The following is a 15,656-nucleotide window of genomic DNA, read 5'->3' on the forward strand; positions in this document are numbered from 1 at the left end:
AATAAATACTTCAGTGTTATTCTCCCCTGTGAGTGTTTAGATATCAATTCAAATTTAGGTGTTTATCCTATCAATTCAAATTTAGGGCAAGTCTATCCTTAAATACTTTAATTTCACTAAATTAATAGATTTCCTTTAAACCAAAACAAAACCACCAGTTTCATGCATTTCTTCCAAAGTCAAAATATCAGGAATTTACTGCCAAAGGTAGAGGCAGTTGCTAACTCCTTGACACAGAACCATGTTAGCAAAGTCTTCTGTGCAGGAAACCAGTCCTGCAGAGAGGTGGGACATCTCTACAGAGAGAGAGCCTGCTGGTAACTTGTCCAGGTCTGCTGAGTTAAATGCAGCTGGCAATTCCCCAGACAGCTGAAAAAAGGGACAAAAGGCAGATATGATGATCAGCTGGTGATCTCCATCCAGACCTTCAGCTGAAGTTCTTACCAGGAGGCAGTTTAGCATGGGGCTGACTTCAGCTGACATCTGTTGGAAAAGTGTAATTTCAAGTTGGCAAAGAGAGGCTGAGACTGTACACGAATGGTCAGGGCACTCCACGAAAGAGACCCAGATCTTGACCATCTCTCCAGTGACACTACAGGAGAGTGATTTGGGAGGAAAGTCCTGCCTGTCCCTGTCTCCTCACAAGCTGAAGATCTAAAGACACTAAAACACAAAAATAAAACCTTCCTGAATCCCTGGCTACTGATCCACTCCCAGGAAATCCTTCACTGCATCAGGAATAAAGTTCTAGAGCTAAACAGGTTCCTTTTAAGGCTCTGGCAAATCAGACAGCAGATACCCAGTAACGTTAAGGCATATCAAAATCAGAATCATTAGTTATGAAAAAATTGCAACCAGGAGTCTATGAAAATGGGTCCTAAAGCATTTTATTAATCTAATCCTACAATAATCTATCTGAATTTCAGATACTGAGAACTAAACTTTCTCTGGACAGTTGTAAATTTTGGACGAACATTTTTATAGCCACGTATGCAGAACACTGGATTTAGAGGGTCCCTACCATGATCACCTCTCTATGGTCACATATCAGAATCCCAATTTTGGTTTGAGAAAAAAAATCATAAAACCTTTACATACATGAGAATAAACATACTTTTGAAACCATGGTATGGCAGATCATCTACATAATGTGGTGTAATGAAATTATATGTTTTTCTATAACAAAAGACCCAGCTGCGCAGGTTCTTTGTAGAAATGAGTTAAGTAATGTCAGGTTTAAAAAATAAAAACCAAATGAAATAAATCTTCCACTTTGCTGTCTTTCTGCCTTTGAGATTGTCATGATACAGCTCTGAAGCATCTTGTCTCTCAAACTTTCAAACCCAGGTGGGTTTTACATTTATAGAAATAATACCAGGCTTTACACATGATTTCCAAGGCCTTAGAGATGAAAGTGAGCATTAATGATCTTGACTTGTTGACAAATTGATGCTATATTCTTCTCTCACTTAATCTGAAGGGCAGGAACACAGCCAGCAGCAGTAGGCAGGGTACTGCCACTTTATCCTTTGGGTTGGGTACGCTGACAAAAAATTAAAATCACCCAATGAATGGATTAGATATGAATGCAGCTTCTTGAAATGCATGTTCAGTGGGCTCCAGACAAGAATATTATTAAGTGGTTAGACATCATTTGATGCTACCTGAATAATTCAATAGGTCTTTAAGTTTCAGCTGCCAATCACTGCAAACTGGCAATTACAAAGTCATCTACAAAAAAAGCTTTGTTCTAGTGAGATTAGACAAAAATATCACAATTTCTATGCTACCAGACAGAACAAAAGGAAAAAACCACTAAGGCTACAGTGACAACACAGTCCTGTGAAATTAATGGAACTCCTGAACACACCAAAGCTCTGCTTCTTATTACTCCAGGGCCATTTCCACTTGACAGACAGCATGGGGAGTACTGGGAGATAAAACAGAACACTAAAATCTGGATCTTTTCACACATAGTTGGACTGATGTAAGCACAAAGCAAAGTAGAATGGGAGGAGTTTTAGGGTTGATAAAATTACAGAGAGCCGATTTCTAATGATGTGCGATAAAAAAAAAACCCCAGGTTTATTGGAGGAGGGGGATTAGCAAATTTTCTATCCACCAGGTTTCCTTAAATCTAGAAAGCAACCTCCTGTGTGAAATCCAAGATGAATGGCTAACATTTCCCAAGTGCTCCAGTGAGAGCCATCTTTCTCCCACTCATTCTTACACAGGGACAGCTCAAGTTTAAACTCCTCGTTCAGACACAGTTGGGCTTTAACCCCTGTGGTATCTTTTCAGACCCAGAGCAACCTCACCAGCATTGTTAATGAAAGACCAAAGTGTGTACAAAGTGTATGGAAAAGCAATATACACTAGGAGCTATATACATTAGTGCAAATAATTTCCTTCTCAGGAGTCAGGAGAGCCAGTGCCATGCACCAAGTTTTGGGAAAAGACACACCTACAGCATGGAATGAAGAGATTAGCTGTACTGAGCATACAAAAGCAGTATTAGACATTGCTTAAATGGTTCACACATTTTAAATGTCTTCATTTGTCCAGGATCAGAGCCTCTATGTGCAGCTGATCTTTGAAGAAAGTTCACATTTCAGTATTTGGCTTTGGAAGGAAGAAGAGATGCCAACTGTTGCATTTTTTCTGCGTGCTTTTTTAAAGTCAAATGGTGCTGGATTACTACACCTACCTAGAGGGAAAAACTCGCCCATTTTCTTCTTGAAAATTTTGTAGTCAACCTCCAAAAAGACGCAGAAGATGATACGATCCACCTGTAAGAAACAAAATGATTCACAGTGAAAGCATCACGATCATCCATGTCGGCAACAACAGTCTAAATAAAGGCAAAGAAACTTTTAAGCCAATGTGCTTTTATGCTTCAGGCAAACAAGAAAACAGGGCTGCATGTCTTGACTTTATTGTACATCTGTGTTGTAATTTATAATATAACCTTTGCAATCACAGCTCACAACTGTATTCTTTGTTAACTGCCTCTTGTTTATGCAAACTGCTCTCGAGCACAGTATAAATGACTTTGGCATTCCAGATGAGAACTGGGATGCAATGTTTGATGAAAAAGTCATGTGGGGACTCCTAATAAGCATACAGAAGAGTAAATGGGTAAGCAAAGAGCTCTTTTTCCAATCCTTGTCCAACAAACCTATTTGCAAACCCATTTAGTATTTTAAAATGGCTTTAAAAGGTTTCATGTGGTTTTAATTTACATGAAACCACTTATTCTCACTGTAATACAAATAGAATGCAGCAAAAACACAAAAGCTGATTAGATGACAGGTAGCACACAGGGTAAATAAAACATTTAATATGCCATCTACTTAGCGAGGCTGAGCATATCAATGAAACCACAGCCCATAATGTATGCACCACCCACCAATGAGTTCAAATAAATTCTTTTGGGAGATCACTGTACGTGAAAAGCTTTTCTGAAACAGACCAAAAATAATTAAAAAGCTAAATAAAACAAAACCAAGAAATCTAAAGCCTTTAAGGCTAAAAACCACCCACACTGAACTTCAGCCTTGCAATACCTTTGAGTTATTTATTTGCATTGCCTAGCACAAAATGCCTCTGTAGCCAAAACCCAGCTTGGAGGGGTGCTGTGGAAAACAAAAAGACCCTCTTACAGCTGAGCTGAGGGACCTGCAACCCAGTAATCATTTCTTTTTCTTTAGTGCATGAGAGGTTAACCACAACGGGATGAAGCAATAGGAAACTTGGCATCTTATGCTGTCACGGTGTCTCCACGGGCAATAGGACAATCTGTCACAGCACAACTCCTCAAGAGTGCCTTTTTGCATGTGCTAGAAAAATCACAAGCCTCCCCTCCTGCAGGGAAACACTGAGAGGAGCACTCTCAAGATGTAAATTCTTTCCCTTATCTTCAGTAGAAAATGCTGTCCTTTTGCTGCAGCTGGTCTTAGAAGTGAAGTCCAAGCCTTGGCTTCAAAGGCTCTGTTATGCTGAACAGCTCAGGACTTCATTTTTGAGCTCCCTTTGGCACAGCCCAGTAGAATCCAGAGGGGGATGAGAGCAGGCAAGCACTGGTTATGCTGGAAAATACCAGCAGCTACTAACAGGGACAGCCTGGAACAAGAGGTGATGACAAAACCTCAGCTGGGATGATGTCATCTGAATCATCAGACTAGGTATGTAATACCACAACTAGCAAGAGTAAAGGGGTAATGGACTCAAGTTGCACCAGGGGAGCTTCAGGTTCAGTATTTGGAAAAACCTCCTCATTGAAAGAGTGGTTAAGCACTAGAACAGGTTCCCCAGGGATGTGATGGAGTTCCCATCCATTTTACCATCCAGTGGGAAAAGTGGAATTCACCCAAAGGTTGAACGTGAAGACCTTGGAGATGTCCAACCTTACCGATTCTATGACACTCTATGAGACTGAAGGTACAAGCTGTGTTGGTGTTAAGGAAGAAGGAGGCTTGTGAGCAGGAGAAAAGGCAGCAGAGCAGGGAAGCCTATCAGCAGATTTTTCAGCAAGAAAACTGCCTGCTGCTGTCTGCTCATACGATGCTTACGGAGCCAAGCTGTTCTGTGCATCCCTCGTAAACAAACCAGGCTGGATCTTAAAAATGTTCTGGACCAGGGCATCAGCTACTCTTATAAAGGGATATAATAAAAAACTCAAATTCTAGAATACTAGTTATGGGCTCAAGCCAAAAAGCCATACTCATCTCCATACTCACAAATTCATAACGTAAAGCAGCATTGCCAAGAAGTGTTACATTTTACCTACGTGAGATTTGACATGATCTCTAAGGTCCCTACCAACCCAAACTATTCTATAACCTAAGTTGGTTGTTTTCAGGAGGGAGGCTTTAATCAGCAAGTGCTTAAATTACACTTCTTGTGAAAATTGGATCAGGATATTTCTGGGTGTTGCTAGATTGTCATCTTCCCTCTCTGCCTTGCAGACTTTCAAGCATTAAAAGTGATAGGCCCAATGAACCAGAACAGACAAAAGAGCAAGGACAGAAATGTATAAAGCAGAGGAGGAAGGATATTCCCATACAGAGAAGTTTCTGAGTCTCTGCATAGTCCCATATTCTCTGCTGAAAATCCTACAGAAATTTGCCTCATTCTGTATAGTCCAACTTGTCAAGATGTTCCCTTTACTTTTATTTATTCAGTGCAGCTTGCAATAGTAAAACTTCGCCATGAGAATTTCTACTCCTTCTAATATAATTCCTTAATTTAAAAATAGGGAATCTCTCTAGAATTGGCAGACTATTTCAAAATTTCTAGCCTCCTGACTGTACACATCCTATATATAAACCTGTTCCATTTCTTCTTGATGTGAGAAAAACTGCTCTATTTTTAAGTATGCATAAGATATTGTGATGACAGCTGAAATCCTGTGTTTATCTGATTGCATGGCATGTGTTGGCAGATAGTAAATCTGAAATTAACCCCTGTTCTATCATTCTTCCAGTCACTGGCTATTTTATCTAACGTCCCCAGGTAAAATAACTTGAGATTGCGTAGGGAAAGCAACCCTTGTCCTCACTATGCCCATTCCAGCTACAATAAAGGAAATCCAAGCAACTATAAACCTACTTTTTCTGCTGGCCCACAAAAGCTCAGCGGGATTTTTGGGACAGTTAGGAGAGCCACTCATTCAACAAGGAAATCTCTCCTCTCACGTGGCCTGGCAATGCCACCTTCATTAGAGTGTCACAGCACCCCTTTGTAGAGGCTGAGAACAGGGCCCAGGTGAGACCCCCAGAGCCTTTTGCAGATGCCCAGCTCCTCCCCTGCTGACCAAGCACCACTCAACTGCAGCAGAACTGTAAAGGAACTCCAGGCTGAAGGTATTAAAGCTCATCCCTGACTGACAGCTCCTTTTTTGAAGGCTGGTATTAAAATCAGCCATGCCCTGTCAGAGCCTGATTAAATTCTGCTCACTTTGCAGCTATGAATAGGTGGATCAAAGAACCCCAAAATCAAGAGCACTGCAGCACAGGAAGAAGGGAGTTAAAATGCATGAGCTGTTCACTTAGGCACCTTCACAGCTCAAGGCTGTGAGTACTTTTGATTGTTTTGGGTTTTTTTTTTACCTTGGGCCCTGCTTTCCTTGCTTTATTTAATTTTGATGGGAATAGCTTCCAGGTGCTTTTGTTAGCAGCACCTGATAAGAATTAGTAAACTTCTGCAGGGCTTACAGGACTCAGGCTATTTTTTTAGAATCACAGAATGGTTTGGGTTGGAAGTGACCTCAAAGATGATCCAGTTCCAATTCCCCCCTCATGGGCAAGAACACCTTCCATCAGATCTGATTCCTCCAAGCCCCACTCAGACTGGCCTTGGACACATTTTTTGCAGTAGAATGGACCCTAACACCAGAGTTTTAGAAGGACACAGCCATATCTCATAAACTGAAAACATCTCCACTGGTGATTTCAATTAATGAGATATGGGTATAAAAGCACAGTTGGTCTAAGAGCAGCACTGATCTTAGTGCAAAGGAAGTGGCAAAGATATTTCTTCTTGGTTTTTGATCTTTGGGGTTTTGTTATTTGGTGGCTTTGAGAGCTCTTTACATGTTGTGAGTTTTTAATTTATTGGTGAGTTGCTGCACCTTGGGTGAGTTCACTCACAGACCACTGATGGTCTGTGGGAGCTCCATGGAAGGCTGGGCAGGTGGGTGCTCAGGGACATGCACAGGAATGATGGAAAGCTGCTGAGGGTCCCTTAAACTTGTCCTAAAGGGCCCTCCCTCCCCTCTACTGCATTGTGTGGGAGGACACTGCATGTTTACATGCACATCTCTGCATGCAGCTGCTGCTATAGTAGAATTTACAGCTGTATCCATATAAAAAAGAGAGCGATTTCTTACGTGGACATACAGAGATAGGATAAGGGGGAATGGTTTTAAACTAAAAGAGAAGAGATTAAGATTAGCTGTTAGGAAGAAATTCCTCACAATAAGGGTGGTGAGGCACAGGTTGCCCAGAGAAGCTGTGGCTGCCCCATTCCTGGAAGTGTTCAAGGCCAGGCTGGATGGGGCTCTGAGTATCCTGATCTAGTGGAAGGTGTTCCTGGCTGTGGCAGGGGGGCTGTGATGAGATGAACTTTAAGATCCCTTCCAACCCAAGCCTGTCTGTGATTCTCTCTGTATTTTAGCATCAAACATATCTATGCTTTTATCTCAGCTCTTTTGCTGTGGTCTCGGGCAGGTTGTGTGATTCCTCTGGCTTCATTTCCCTGCCTGCTTAGGGGACAGGAACACCTGGCTGTGCACCTATACGTTGCTTTAAAGAGCTACTGCCAAGCACAAGCCACAGGACATGCCAAATGCTTTCACAGGTATAGTTGTATGTACACCCAAGTAATGAGCTGGATAGATCAAACACACATCTGAAGCAAAACTGATCAAAAGGCTTTCTAGACTATTTCATATAATGAGTGTTTCCATGTCGTTGCCACCCCGTGTCCTAACAAAATAACAGCTTGCAATGAAAACAAGCCCAAGTGCGTTTCAGCACTCCCAAGTATTTCATGCATGTCTCCAGCACCAAGACATTTACCTAGCAGGAAGTGACTGCTTTTTATATGCATCAGAAAGTTTCATCATCACTTAAATCTTACCAGAAAATACATGACAGAAAAACAATGAGAACTTGCAAAAATTTTTTCCCAATCCTAAATCAAATAATGATCATACAGCACAAAGAGAAGGAAGCAGCTTTCTGCTCTTTGTAGATGTAGCAAATCCATGCCATGAAACACTCCTGCCTGATCCCATTAGGACCTACTGTCATAAGCCAACAGTGAACACCAGAAGCTTGTAGAAACATTTTTAGTTTATCAAAATCACATGGATTTAATTAAAACTTCAGTGAAGCAAACCAGAGATTTTTTTTATTGACTTCAGCATGCTTGGATCAGCACCTATACTTTGTAGCACCAGACAGAAAATCTACCTCCTCAAAAATTCAAGTTTTTCTGATAGAGACATTTAATTACCTTGAATGTCACATACTTTCTCCAAGCTATCCTTAACAGTCACAGTTCAGAGCTGCCTGAACCCATCAATATGCCTTGACTACAAGGCCTGTAAGAAAGGAACTCTGAATGTTCAAAATTTTATGGGGCTTTGAGCAACCTGGTCTGGTAAAAGACCCCCAAGGCAGAGGGTTTGGAATGAGATGATCTGTAAGGCCCCTCCCAACCTGAGCCTTCTTGTGATTCAACAATGTTGGACCTTTTCCTTTGTTTGGACCATGTTTCCATGGGCAGCCCTGTTAGCTTTCATTGCCTGGCAAAACTTCCATTTTAAAGACCAGTGAGAACAAAGCAACCCAAGTCAGGTTTTCAAGGCATGCTCTCACAGAATCAATATCTCAGCTGTGAGCAGCTCAGAATAAGGAGCAAGAGATTTTTAATGCACTCTAGGACCAGTGGTAGCTGGTCCCTGGACATGATGTAAAATCTCTTCTACTTCTGTAAGAAGGGCTCAGTTCTCTGTTCTGAGGTCCATATCTCTTTCTTGCTTATCTTCAGGGACTTTATTTGCCATCTCTTTCTTTTTGTCATCTCTTTCTATTTTTTATTTGCCATCTCTTTCTGTTTTTCTGACAGAGTTCCTCTCTGCCTGTAACTGAGCTGATGCACTGAACATGCAGAAGAACAGAGACCAACATCTCATCCTGCCCTGCTAAAGAACTGGTAGATGATATTCTCTCTTGGCGCTGGCAGTCTCCCCTTCAGCCTACCCTCTGCCTGATTTGATCCTCTGGTAATCCTATTCCACCCAACAGATGGAAACACCAGCTTTATAGAATAACACAGCCATCTGCCATATACCTTCCAGCAGCCGTGATCCACTTTGCCAGAGATGCTGCCTTTCCTGAGCACCATGAACATCTGGCCAGCTGTCCAGATAGCAGCCTGCCTGACCAAACAGAGAAGACAGGACTGCATCTCCCCTTGGAGACCAGCAGGGTTGATGCCAAAAGTTTTCACATGCTTTCTGAAGTTCGGGCCCTATAAATATTAATTTCATAGCACTGTAAATTAAAAATCAGCCTCCTGGTATTATTACTAATTTCACAGAAACCATTAGAGCATAAAGCCTAGCTGACTGTCTGCTCCTTTTGGCATGACATCATGGTCTATAATCGCAGAATTACTCCTGAAAAGAACTTCAGTCAAGTATTTATGGCAAATAGAAAGCTTTGGTGCTGCCTTCATCCTGGGAACAAGATTTAAGCAGGGCAGAGGTGTCAGACTGGTGATACGGTGAATTTGACAATCAACGAACTGTGTGATGATGTTCACAAAGCTATTCACCTAGCCTTAAGAGCTTTTCTCTTGGCACAGCTTCAAATCCACTGCAGACCTGAGCCAAAACACCCCGTGTTTACTTGACCTTGCAATCACACAAATGAGCCCAGCTTCAGGCAAACAGGACATCTCTGGATTACCCTTTAATCCAGGGAGAAATGTACTCCTTCAGGATACTGCTCTCTGCTTTTCAAGGACTTGAATTTTGAAATTCTTTGGAATCCAAAGCTAAATAAAAAAATTTACATTACTGCAAGCCTCTTGCAAGTAATGGTTTTAATGGAGAGTTATGATATTGCATCAAGAGCAAGTACCTGTGGAGGACTAGCTGTAAAGAAGCAACTCTTACTTAAACCATCATATTACTTAGTTAGCCATTGAAGGAAAAAAAATAGAAACCATATGAATTATAAAATTATTCATGCTTATCATAGAGTGAAATGGTTTCTATGCTGGTCCTACTGTAGTTAAAAAACAGAATTAGAAAGTTATTATTCGTGCTTTAATATCCTCCTTCATGATGGAACACATACTTAGCTTGGAGTGAAAGATAATTAAAAGTCCCAGGGCAATTCAGAAAACCAAACCAAAATCAACAAAAAGCCCACTAGAAATTTATTACCAGCTTAAAATATTAATACAAACAGCATCCTAGTACATAAGGCTTTGCAACAATCTCTGCCTCTAAACCAAAACGTTTACTTTAACATTGAAACTCAATAAAAATTCAAAATATGGCCAGAATGTCTCTCCTTGTCCTTTGTGTCTGGCCTACATGTCTGCTCATATTCAACAGCTGAGGGGTGTTGATACTCCCAGTATCACACAGCTACCAGACACACCAGTGCAGTTATCACTGTGGCCCAAGCTGGTCTCCACATAACTGAAGCATACTAAAACCCACAAAACTTTCCAGTGGAGAACCACTTCTACCCACAGTTCTCAAGCACAGGTCAGCATTACAGTTTTGTGATAGTTCTGACAGATCCCTGCTGTCAGGTGAAGATTTGATGTGCCCAAGGTCACAGAGGAACAAGAACAGCAGAAGTAGAGTAAGACCCTGGGTTTTTTTCCTCCCATTCTCTTTTGACCAAAGATGCTACAGATGGAAAAAATAATTCCTATGAATGGTCACATGCAAAGTTCACAAGCTTCACTGCACACCACTGCTTTTCCTCTGGTGGAAATATATTTTCAATGCATCCGTGTATTGTGTGAATCAATACTGATAACTCTTTTCCCCTTATACATTGATTGTTTTTTAAGAGTTACTTATTCTTTGTGAGAGAATTCACTCTGTGAATACCTTCAATACTTTTTTAATACAGTGTATTATTCAAGGGCAGGTAGAGCGTTCCCTTTTGGCCTTCTTTGTGCTGAGCTGGTCCTTTTTTGTGCGTGAACAAAGCATCTGCCTGACAAGCAGAATGCTTGTCCTAAAGAACCAACCTGGATCTCAAACAAGAAATTGTAACAGCATTTTCACAGGAATTCACAATTTTGTTGTCGGCCATTTGTGTATGTCCCAGTTACTTACTGCACAATTATATGACAAATAAGATGTGACAGTCCTGTAGTGGTAATATAAACACAGACAGGCTATAAAATAACCAGTCCTTAATAGTCCACATGTGGTTTTGTTCTCAACTACAAAAAGTTTTTCATTTTCCTAAAGGTGAAAAAACGTGTAAAACCAGTCTAGGATTTAAGGGAACATCTCAGTATATTTCTTTTGATGGTCACTAAAATTTGCCAGGGAAGGGCCAGGAGAGTAGTTTAAGAATGCATTTGTTTTTACCAAGATATCCATCAATCTGCACAATTCACTTCTATGCCACACAAACACGATGACATCGAGCCCATTAATCTTTTCCAGCTTAATACCTACTGTCCTTTGAAGATACAGGTTTGGAATAGCTGAAGGCAACCTCCATTTTTCACAGCTCCCAGTCATAGGGCAGCTGACACAGCCAAGATATTCCTGTATTCAGCGAAACCGGGGGAATGAATGGATTCTGATGAATGTAATTTGCTATCTCAGTGACAAATGGCAAATGGGAAGAGAGGGTGTGCATGCAAATATAACTGCATTAAATAAGGGCTTGTGAAGGATAGTACTCTGAAAATATCTGATAGGCAGTTTTACAACAACCATGCCTTATGGAGGAGATAAATCATCAGCTTACTTAGAGTTATCATTATATCCTCATTGTGGAGCTTCGCTGAATAAGATGGAATTGTGGCATACAATCAAGCAGGGTGTTGTGATCCCATAAGCCAAGTTTTGCATCACATTTTACCTTACAACATCAGTTTTTCACCATCTTTTTACTGCAAGTTGGACTTAAATATCCCAAAGTTCCCTATGATTATGAGCATCCTAAACCCATCTGGGCACTGAACCTGTGATAGACTAATTCCCAAGAGCTGCTGTGCTCCAGCTCTGCTGGATTGAGCTGTCACTTTGGAAAATTCTCATGGTCTTGATGTTTTGTGCCAGTTTTCTTGCAGCACCACATAATATCTACTGATAAAATTCCCACTCCTTCCCAAGACCAGCAGGAGAATCAGCATTACTTGCTCAGACTCTACCACTCAAAAACCAAAATATGTTTGAACACAGAAATGTGATGACCTCCTTTTCACTATCCTAGTGGCTGCTGCAAGATTTTGAATACAGAACAGCCCCAGGAGTTAAAACCACACAGAGAGACCAAGTGATGGTACCTCCTACACTTAAGACAGGTGTGAGAATCAGAAAATCACAGGTTTGGGTTGGAAGAGACCTTAAAGAGCATCTAGCTGCAATCCCCCTGCCACAGACAGGGATGTCTCCCACTAGATCAGGTTGCTGAGGGCCCAATCCAGCCTTTCCTTGAATACAACAAATGGGACATCCACAATTTCTCTGGGTGAATGGTTCCAGTGGCTAAATTCTGAGTAATTTAAGTTTGGATGCTAGAGCCAGTGTCAGGAGGAGACAGCACCGCAGGGCACTGGGAACCAGCAGGAAGAGCAATGGGGATCCATTGTCCTGGAAAGCAAAGCTCCCTGCTGCTGTTGCTGAGGCTCCTGAAGGGTGCACAATGGTTGAACTGCAGAAAAAGGGCAGGAGAAACAATTCCTGGAAGATGATGATGGTTGAAACAACTTTTTAAGTGCACTGCTATGGGCAGGGTAAAACGGCAGTCATGCTAAACTCAGCAACAATTTTCTCACTGAGGCTGAACAAAGGTTTCACCCCACCTCAGGGGCTGGGACACTTTCCAGCTGTTTTCACATTATTTTCTAAATTATTGGAAAGGAAATCTGGCTGGATCTGACAAAGTTGGTTAAACCACAACTTTTTAAAGTATTTTCATCAGAAGAGGACAGATAACTCCCACGTACAAAATTATATAAACATCTAACCCAGAAAGTTTCGTCTCAGGAAGCTTTTCAAAATACATGATGTGATGAAGTTTCTCAAACCTATTGTAAATGAGAGCAGTCCAGAAGAAAACTCCCACTGAATATTTCCCTTGTTTGCTATCACTCCTTTTATCATTCTCATTTACGTCTCATCTCTCTCCTTCATCCTCCATTAATGTTCACATTTGTCACTCTTTATCCAAAGGCTGATGATTTCACAGGGGTTTTGGGGCAGTGCAACCAAATGCTTCTCACCCTGCTGGGAAGATGACAGCAGCACATGGTCACCAATTTTGTTTGACTACATCCACGTTTCCAAAAATTCAACAGATGTCATAAAAGCTGCACTTTCAGGGGATGAAAAGGGCTCACCTAACTTGCAGCAATGTACTGCAAGTTCTCCTAACAGCACCTCAATATAGGCTCTGTTTGAGAAGAGCATGGGTAGAGACAACACTAGTAGAGAAAGTTATTAATTCCTAACCAATGAGGAACTTAAATTAAAAGCAAATTTGCTTTGCTTCCACAACAGATTAAAACTCCTGTTGTGGAAGCAAAGCAAAGGGGTAACAGACCTGCATTCCCAAGAAAAAAGGCCATATGGCATAACTTGAAACAGCTCTGAAACCATTGTGTGGTATTTTCAGGGTCTCCAGGACGAAGGAGGAATTAAGAATCTGACTTCATGTTCTTAGAAGGCTAATTTATTATTTTATGTACTTTGATTAAAGAATGCTATACTAAACTATACAAAAGAATAGACAAAGGATATAGACAGAAGGCTTAACAAGATACTAATGAAAAACTCGTGACCTTGTCTAGAGTCCCGACACAGCTGATGGTGATTGGTCATTAAGTTAAAACAAGTCACATAAAACCAATCAAACAACCACCTGTTGGATAAGCAATCTCTAACTACATTCCAAAGCAGCAAAACACAGGAGAAGCAATCAGATAATTATTGTTTTCATTTTTCTCTGAGGCTCCTCAGCTTCCCTTCTTCCAGGAGAAGAAATCCTGGCAAAAGGATTTTTCAAAAAATATGACAGCAACACCATTGCTCTTACTAAAACCTGTACTGAATCATTTAAGTAAATATTACCTAATCTCTCTCCTTGAAGAGAATGTTTTATGATTATATTATTTGTCATTTAGAGATCAAATTAATCTCACTAATGCAAGCTATTAAAGACCATTTTCCAAGGACAAAGGCTGATTTTCTTAAATACTGTATGGGTCTTGCTCTAAGACTGGAGATAATCTTTTTGCCACCAGAAAAAGACAGAACCAGACAAAAATTAAATTTAATATTAAATTAACAGTACTACTAGAAAAAACATTTCCATTCCCAGGATGCTCACACTCCAGTGTCTCTTCCAAAAATGAGATCAACTCAGGATCCTTTGCTTACTGCATGCCTAGAGGTACACCCTATTTGTGCCTGAAACCCTCAGGTGGGTTCAACAAAATAATGCTATTTTTGTTAAATAGTGGCTGTAGAATGATGAGCTATTTTTCTAAGATTTTGCAATGCTTGATTCCCAGCATCCTGAAGGAACCCAAGCCAAGAGTCAGCATGACCTAAATGCAACCTCTGCATGTTTCTTGCTGATCAGAACTGAGGTCAGGAGGAACAATGAGCAGCAAGTCAGGCAAATTGGATGTAAAATACTTATTCCCAAACACTCAAGAACTTGAGCTGGTGACTGGGTCAACTCGTGGAATGGCTGCACCTCAGAGCCTGCTTTTGGGATGTCTGTAGCTGTGAGAGGCTGGGACCAGGAAGGAAGATCTGTGCTTGAGAGCAGATGAGATTATAGATTTGGCATTGTGAGCTGGGACAGCAATCCAGCCAAAATGCCCTCACGTAAAAGGTCATGAAGCCAGCTTGATGCAATTGACAGATGCCTTCCTGACAGAGGATATTGCAAGTCTAATATAGGTTGTTTAGGAAAAGTCCCAAAACCAATGGGATATAAATGTCGACAGCATGCCAACACTTTTCATAGGAATCAATAGGGGAAAAATGAGATTCATCTCTAAGGGATCGCTTCTAAATTAATTTTAATAGATGGTAATAGGCTGACAGTCCTCTGAAAACAGCCAGCAGATGTTCCAGCACTTTACCAAGCCCCTATGCTTAACATTGGGTTTACCAATTCCACAAAATCCATCTTGTGGATGGAGCTCTGTTTCTGCAGTTAGAATACTAATGATGGCTCTTAGTGGGTTTTGACTTCCACCAGTGTGTTTAGCTCTGCTGTGTGGATTGCAGAGCATGAGCAGATTTATGATTTACTAGAAAGGACAAGAAGTTGCCTTTTTATGGTACGTTGCTGTCAACAGATAACCTTAGTTCTATCTATCTCCTCATCATAAGGTAAAATGCATCTAAATTACTAAGAAGATGCTCAAATAAAATTGAGAACATCAGAACAATTTATACAAGCTGCTCAAATGCACTGATGCATATAAAGTCTCCAAAACCATTTATTGTCAAAATGTCAATGCTAAATGCATAAAAATGTAACTTACTTTATTCCATTAATTAAGTAATGTGTGCACAGCACTTTGAAAATGTAAAAGCACTTTGAGCACTGAGAGCTAAACAGTATTATTTTCACTCATGTGGACACACTGTATGAATCATACATAATAATCACTTCTTGTGGAAAGTGTTTTTGGTTCACTGCCAAACCCTAACCTAGAGGTTTGGCACTTCTGTTCAGTAAAACATCTTTAAATGGTCCTATTTGGACTCCAGCTGGAAATTTTCTGCAACACATTCGTTACTGAGTCCTTCACAATACATACCACATATAGGTATACAGTTCCTTCAAAACTCTGTAATTAACATTGTATAGAGAGATTGTAAACACTTAATTGCATTCTCATTTGCACAGAAT

At 40.7% G+C, this 15,656-nt stretch overlaps 1 protein-coding gene across 4 annotated transcripts in view; it reads right to left on the bottom strand.

Moving 5' to 3' along the window:
- The window catches only part of MACROD2 (mono-ADP ribosylhydrolase 2), an 850,774-nt gene that overhangs the window by 77,190 nt on the left and 757,928 nt on the right, over positions 1-15,656 (bottom strand). For all 4 annotated transcript variants that reach the window (XM_071422251.1, XM_071422242.1, XM_071422232.1 and 1 more), the window contains one exon: positions 2,708-2,789. In XM_071422251.1, the coding sequence (XP_071278352.1) occupies positions 2,708-2,789 (82 nt within the window). The remainder of the gene's footprint in view (positions 1-2,707; positions 2,790-15,656) is intronic.

The sequence above is a fragment of the Agelaius tricolor genome, unplaced genomic scaffold, assembly GCF_023055355.1.
Source record: "Agelaius tricolor isolate 1412-34295 unplaced genomic scaffold, bAgeTri1.0.p SCAF_1, whole genome shotgun sequence".
NCBI lineage: Eukaryota > Metazoa > Chordata > Aves > Passeriformes > Icteridae > Agelaius > Agelaius tricolor.